Consider the following 8,187-nt stretch of genomic DNA (forward strand, 5'->3'; position numbering starts at 1 on the left):
CGTATTTGGGACGGTTAATGAAAAGTAATAGTCTGTTAATGTTACATGTTAAATAATTAAAAAGGAAAGGGAAGAACAGACGTTAGTTTAGCAGGACAATATGTCGAGCGATTCTTTATTGATTCAGCTGGGGGTTTCATTGAATTTAATCAGCAGGAAGTCTGCTGTCAGTGGACGCGGGGCTCTCTGTGTGTTCTAGAACAGAATGACTATTCATCCCATTGTTCTCTAAACGCTCTCACCACGGCTCTCTGTTTGTAAAGGGACCGTAAACTCAAAGGCCTATGGAGGCCCCACCAGCTTCAAACAGGCTGGTGCACTGAACTCATTTGGCCTCTAGAGGGAGCTGTTGTTCCATCAAGGTTTATTTTGCAGCTGTTACGTGTTCCATAATGAAAATTAATTTATGAAATTGGTGAAAAAAAAGGTGTTTTTGCCAAGATTAACAGTAAAGCTGTGTGTGTGTTTGCTTGTTGATTGCTTCCAATCTCTTAAAAAGTAAAAGTAATAACACAACTTTATGTTAGTAGCACTTAGCCAGGTTCATTGGCCATTTTTATTACATTTTCATTTATAATTTTAAATATTTATTTTAAAGCAATGTTTAAAATATTATTTATTCCATTTTACTTTTCAGACATCCACTAATTTTAAATATATAATATTATGTTTATGATTTTATTGTTTAATATTAGTGCTGTCAAAACATTAATTGCAATTAATCTCATCCAAAATTAATGTGTACTGTGTATAGTTATTATGTATATATAAATGCACACTCATTCATGTTTAAATTTAAGAAATATTTGCATGTATATACTGTATATATTTATATAATATATATTATATATAAATATAACAAATATTTCTTAAATATATACATTCATGTGTATGGATTTATGTATACATATTAATTATACACAGTACAGACATATATTATGTAAACACAAACTTTATATACTGTATATATATTTGTATAACATATATATAAATATACATATTTTATATATAAATTAATACATATTTCTTAAATATATACATGCATGTGTATGTACGTGTATATATACATAATAATTATACACAGTACAGACACACATTATGTAAACAAACATTATATACTGTATATACAACATATATAAAAATATACATATTTTATATATAAATATTACAAATATTTCTTAAATATATACATGCATGTCTATGTATTTATATATGCATAATAATTATACACAGTACACACACATATATTATGTAAACAAACTTTTAAATTTGGATGTGATTTATCTTTTGACAGCACTATTTAATATTTATTTTTATAATTTGTTTTTACAAAATAGTATTTATTATTATTATTATTATTATTATTATTTCACACATTCTCACATTATTTTCCCCCATATTTTCATATACATTTTTTATTTATTTATGTATGTATTTACTTATTTTTTGCCAAAATAAATAATACCTGGAAATTATACCATTTTTATATTTAGTTTTACGGTGCATATTTTAAACACCTTCTACCTTTTAATTATTCTCAGGTTAGTGCATATTTTTCTCAACAAATTATACAGGAAACTCCAAGAAAGACATAAATTCATAATTTGTGGTGGAAAATTAAGGCATACATGGCAAAGTATTATTGATTATTCTGTAATTTTCAACCCATTCCTACTTATACTTCCAAACTATCACAAATCGTTCTGACAATTTCGACAAAATCTGTGTTTGCCCATTAGATAATTTTACCTAGCTGACCAGTTTGAAAAAAAGATGACAAAAAAAGTTATTCCTATTCCTTTAGTGCTTGTTTGTATAACTAACAACAGTAGATGTCACCAGTCTGGTGATATTTCATACAAAAATTACATGTGGTCCTGTTTTCGGTGCCAGAGATATGTTTGGTTTATTCATTTAGTGCTGTTTTTTTTTCTTCTCTCCAAGTAACATGAAGTATTCTCACAACACTAATTCTTTCTCCGCGTCTCTTTCTCCACTCACAGGCAGTGTACAATCTGGCCAACGTCGCCTGCAAGTGTCACGGCGTCTCCGGCTCATGCAGTCTGAAAACTTGTTGGCTCCAGCTGGCCGACTTCCGTCGTGTGGGTGAGTTCCTGAAGGAGAAGTACGACAGCGCCGCCGCCATGCGCATCAGCCGACGAGGCAAGCTGGAGCTGGTCAACAACCGCTTCAACCCCCCGACAGGCGAGGACCTGGTCTACATCGACCCCAGCCCAGACTACTGCCTGCGTAACGAGACCACCGGCTCTCTGGGCACCCAGGGCCGCCTGTGCAACAAGACCTCGGAGGGCATGGACGGCTGCGAGCTCATGTGCTGCGGTCGCGGTTACGACCAGTTCAAGACCTACAAACATGAGCGTTGCCACTGCAAATTCCACTGGTGCTGCTACGTCAAGTGCAAGCGCTGCACGTCGCTCGTAGACCAGTTTGTGTGCAAGTAGCAGCCTAGGGACGGGACAGACGCCCTGGAGAGGCACTGAGCAATTAGCGGGAGAAGAACGGGACCCTTAACGGACCCAGAGGGGGAACTTAGAGATAATTAAATGTAAAATGATATATTAAATAGCAACAAATTAAAGTATATAAGTAAGTGTACGTGTGCCGTTGATAGTAATTTAATGACCTTTTCTGACTCAAGAATCAAAAGTTGGACATCATTGATGAAAAGGAGGCACCGGTGTGATGTATTCCGGCTCAAGCTGTTGTTCTCTCTGTCTTTGAATTCAGAGAGGCAAGGACTTCTAAAAGGAAGAGCCTACAAACTCTTTAGAGACTCTATAGAGGGATCAAGAAAAGGTAGAGATGCAGAAAGAGGACGGAGAACAACAGGGCACATCACCCAGAGCTTCGATTCGCCGCTTATTCTTGAGCGCACCTCCACAAACACACTCCACCTTGCCCATATTAGAGCTCTTAAGAACCTTGAGTCAGAGAAAGGCGGAATTATTGGACATTGTGTTCCATGATGTGACAAGAACAGAATGCTGCCTGTTACCCTTCACACAAGCATTCCCCTATAGAAACCTGGAGAGACGTGTGAAAGATGAAACCAGGAAGGAGTAGGACTGAACGCTTTTGCCTGGATCGGAGCATCAAGCAACACATGCACACACAAAACTCCCCTTTGTTCTTTCAAAATTGCTGTTGTATCCTTCATATAGGCTTTCAAAAGTCTGTTTGATGCATTTCAGGGTCTTCCGTACGCCATATCTGGGAGTTCCATCTAATCTAGAGCAGAGAATATTGTGTTTGTTCTGTCACTGTCTTTGTCATTTGAAACGGTTCAAAGCCTCACAGTAATGAATGTGTGTCTGGTAACTGAAAATAGGAAAAAAAAAAAACTACATAAGGACTGCAAAAACTATTATTGTAACCAAATACTAGTGGTTCAGATTATATTTTATTAATTGCTTCTCATTTTATACATCATATGTATTGTTCTGATTATTATTTTTTGATAAAGAAGCTTTTTACTGGGGATTTATATGCTAGCAGAGAAGATATTACTGGCCACTGGATGGAACGGGCGATCATAGCCGAACTCTGCCACTGTCAGGCCGCGGAACAAGACAATAAGATCTTTTGTTCATTCCCGAGTGCTTTGGAGGAAAACTACACTTGTAAATAACAGTCAGTCATATATGCAAATAACACTTACAATCTCTTTGACATGTCACTCCACAGTTTTTTGCTGCCCTGTGATCATATTCTTGTTGTGTGTATTCCCCCTCATTCAAACCAGTGATATTAAAAATATGAATAGTGATTATTATTACCTACTAAGCTGCTTTATTCCTGTTTTACTCCTTGTGTTTGTTCTGTTTGTTTATGACCAGGGTTATGTGCACAGCCTTGCAAAGTATAGGCTACTTCCATTCACTCGTGCGCGTACACAGGCGTTCGACGCATGCGCAGTTTTGAGTTGCAACCCATGTAAATATATTTGTATTTTTTCATGCTACAGTTGTAAAATCGAGAGTACTTTCTAACCTCTTCGCACAATCTGTCGTCTTTATAGTCCTCCTGATTCCTGGGGGGGGGGACTCGATTTCCCAAGACACCGGTCTGTTATGTTTATGCAGGTTTTCTTAGATCAGTGGTTCCCAAACTTTTTAGCGTGGAGTACCGCCTGAAGGCATTACCATCCTTCCGCGTACCCCCTCTCTTCCACTTCGACTGCAGTCACACCTTTACCATTAAGGGACAATTTTTGTCCCCTAAGTTGATTTTCCAGTGCATTTTTTTTACCTTTATGAATAACTTTATAAAATAAATAATGTTTTAAATAAAAATGTTCAATAGAGAAATATGCAATGATGGCAAAACTAAGTAAAACTTTTAAATATTAAACTAAAACCGCCAGTAGGTGGCAGCGAGTCACTGTTTTTATGAGTGAGTCATCGAGTCATTCATTCAGTAACGAAGCAAGTGGCTGTGAATGAATCATTGAATCGACTCTCACAATTCGTCCAAAGCCGCTGAATTGTTCGCGAAACACAGACGTGTGTTGTAGTTCTGCTGCTGTGGTTTTCGTTATTATTTCATTGCAAAATAGAGTAAATACTGGCAGTACTGTGTTTAAAATGTACGTTTTGTTTTTTGACCTGTTGTATAATAATGTCACGTTTGCAGTCATGTGGATATTTGGGAACAATTGCGTTCTTGCTCGTTATCATCATTAAATACAAGAACTCACACAAGGTATGTTTTTGTACCGGAGAAAGTTTGAGTCTTAAATCGAAATTAATTCATTATCTGTGTCTATATTTGTTCTTCATGCGAGTAAGTGCTAAATCCCCACTTTTACAAAGGTGCACTGTCGAGAACGCAGTAATTTAGCGCGATTTAAGGCAGCAGATTCGGCACGCAATCTTGACTGCAAATGATGAGGTAGCCTAATTTTAATTAAATGTACTGGATTTACGACATTTTGGCAGTTAGAAATACATGCTCTATTTTAATATTATTTTAATGTAGAATTAAATGAACTACTCAGCATTTTGTTCGCGTACCCCAGTTTGGGAACCACTGCCTTAGATGGTTCGACGGTTGCCATCTTGTGGATAAACTAATTACTGCAAAAAAAATTAAATGCACATGTGCGACCTGCGCGTGGTTACAAAAATTTGGTGGTGCGCATACAGTACTCTTCTGATGACGAAATTCGCGTCACACGCACTGTATGCTGACCCTCGCGTATGCGTAAAAAGTGAAGTATACTTTGGGCTTAAAGTAAGGGTTCTCGCACCTCCCCGCCCTGCATACTCTTTTGAGTAGGTACTTATTTTGAATAAGTAATTACTTCACGGCCGCTAAAAAAGTATTATCTATATAGTATGAATGTGTGTAGTTATCATTATGGTGGCCGGTGGCCTCATGGGATAGTAAAGTGTCCATCGTATGCACACTTCAGAATCTCACCAGAAGAAGTAGGTCATCCGGTTACTTTGAGCCTACTCTTAAGTAGCCTACTGTGAATTCTGACATACTTCTTTTGTCACATACTGTTTTTCGCCTACTATATAGTAGGGAAGTATGTGATTTCGGATACAGCCAATATGTCTCTCTTATCTGACACACCTGATTCAGATCATCAGCTCCTTAGAAGAGAGCTCCATGGACTCGGGTGTGTTCCAATTGGCAGGGTCCCTATGCAGTGTTCACTGCGCCCTATACTCCCTGAGCAAGGGATATCTGTTGACTTGACAAAATGCGTTCATTCGCAATACCCTGCAACGACATCAACAAACACAGACAAACACAACTGATGCCATAATATACTTCTGTAAATGAATATAATATAAATTACCACACTTCCATTTCATGTACATGTATATAATACATTTGTATAAAAAAAAAAAAAAAATTAAATTCCACTTAATTTAATCTGTCAAATTCAAAAGCCCTAAACTGAATGATAAATTTATGTTGCAATCATTAATATGAAAATAAATGTAATTTGGCTAATGTCTTTTTATCTTATTTAACCCATAATCATATAGTTGACTTGATGGCAAAATACCCTTTTAAGTTCACTTTGTAGCACACTTACGGTCAGGGTTGGGGAGTAACGAAATACATGTAACTTAGTTACGTAATTAAAATACAAAATTTGAGTAACTATTTCATTACAGTTACATTTTAAATGGGTGGTAATCAAATTACAGTTATATTCGAAATGTATTTTAGATTATCAAAGTGATTACTTTGAATTTTAATACCATTTATTTCATTTAAACATTAATATAAACTGTGACAAGCAATTAAATGTAAACAGCAATTGGTGATTCTCTGACTGACACAGCAAAAGCATCCTAAGCTAGGCTACAGATCTGCTCATAAGTTTCATACCCCTTGCAGAATATATAGAACATTTTAATAATTTTAACAAAATAAGAGGGATCATAAAAATTGCATGTTATTTTTATTTAATACTGTCCTGAATACGCTTATTTCACATAACAGATGTTTACATACACTCCACAAGACAAAATAACTGAATTTATAAAAATTGCCCCACTCAAAAATTGACATCCTTGAATTTTAACAGTCTGTCGTTACCTGAATGATCCATGACTGTTTTCATGTTTTGCCATAGTTGTTTGTGAGTCCCTTGTAATTATAAAAAAAGGTAATTGTGACTTTTTATCTCACAATTCAGGCTTTTTTCCTCACAATTTTGAGTTTGCATCTCACAATTCTGACTTTTTTCTCAGAATTGCAAGATTTAAACTCACAATTGCATTTTATAAAGACAAAATTGGAAGATGTACTGTAAACTCACAATTGCAAGTTATAAAGTCAGAATTGCATGACAAAAACTTGAAATTCAGACTTTTTTTCTGGAAAATTGAGATTTTATATCTCACAATTCTGACTTTATAACTCACAATTGCAACATTATAAAACCAATTCTAAGAAAAAAGTCAGAATTGACAGATAAAAACTCAATTACCTTGTTTTTGTGTTAGCCTACATACTTATTAGTATTCCAAATACATTACAAATTACTTTTTTAAGCATGTATTTTGTAATCTGTAGTGAAATACATTTTAAAAGTAACCTACCCAGCCCTGCTTACGGTCGAATATAGAACCCACGCCTCAACTTAGTGTGTCAGATAAGAGAGACATACAAAATGTGCAGAGCAGGGATTAAGTATATGTGCAGAAGTCATAAAAATGATTCTCATTTTATCTATTCTACTGATACAGACTACATCAACAAGCATTTTTGGTACTTTATCTATGTGTTGTAAGCTAAACTATGTAATGTAACCTTTACACTCACTCCAATATTCTTCATAAGGCAGCAACCTCAAAATAATGGATGCCAAAGTTGCTCAACTAGTACTTTTTGGAGAGTCGCTGGGTGTGGCGGCACTTGCTTTTCGTTAAACCTAACCAAACACAAACACCTCAATTCAGATTCCAGTTCCTTGGCTCACACCCTCTTTTACACTAGTCCGGACTAGTTTCACTGATGTCGATGAGTGTAGTTCACACTGCATGATTAGCAGATCAGTTCACTGGTTTTGTTATGCAATTAGTAGACATTGGCACAAACTACATGTGAACCGTATGCAGTTTGAGAGAGTTTCCAGTGACTCTGGCTCAATACCAGGGACAATAAATATTGACAGGTGGGGATCTGTCTGCATGCCCTCATCTAACATCTGTTTTGTGTTTTTTTCATTATTTGGATGGCTACCAGCTTCATTTAATGTTGGGCTGGTGCTCAAAAGCTTATGCTCCACTTTCTTTTTGGTATCTCACTGGATTTGTATGGTCAAAGAACAAACCATGACCTGTGCTGGTTTAGACTGGAAATTCTCCAGAAAGCTCATGTAGGTCAAAACACCACAGAAAACATATAACCACATACAGCCTGAAACCACTATTAAAACTAGAGCTTAAAGTTTGCATTAATATATATTTCTTACTATGTATATTAACAGTAGCATATGTATATATCACACTTATTTAGTTGTCATAATAAATGGTAAGTGATGTTCTTTAGTCCTGTAACCAACATTCATAAAGCCCAGTTATAATTTCACAATATGGACCATAGTGCATTTGATTTTTAACCTTTGTCATTGATTATAGCATTAGTACATCAAGTAGGCTACTTTCCAACATTGCACAACTGAAGCTTTTAGCACTG

General features: G+C 35.9%; 1 protein-coding gene across 2 annotated transcripts in view; it reads left to right on the top strand.

The window, feature by feature from the left end:
- Window positions 1-3,787, top strand: part of wnt5b (wingless-type MMTV integration site family, member 5b) — a 94,900-nt gene extending 91,113 nt beyond the window's left edge. For both annotated transcript variants that reach the window (XM_048154673.1, XM_048154672.1), the window contains one exon: window positions 2,004-3,787. In XM_048154673.1, coding sequence (XP_048010630.1) covers window positions 2,004-2,462 — 459 coding nt within the window. In that variant the 3' untranslated portion in view covers window positions 2,463-3,787. The remainder of the gene's footprint in view (window positions 1-2,003) is intronic.
- Window positions 3,788-8,187: the final 4,400 nt, after the last annotated feature.

Source organism: Megalobrama amblycephala, linkage group LG14, assembly GCF_018812025.1.
Source record: "Megalobrama amblycephala isolate DHTTF-2021 linkage group LG14, ASM1881202v1, whole genome shotgun sequence".
NCBI classification, from domain to species: domain Eukaryota; kingdom Metazoa; phylum Chordata; class Actinopteri; order Cypriniformes; family Xenocyprididae; genus Megalobrama; species Megalobrama amblycephala.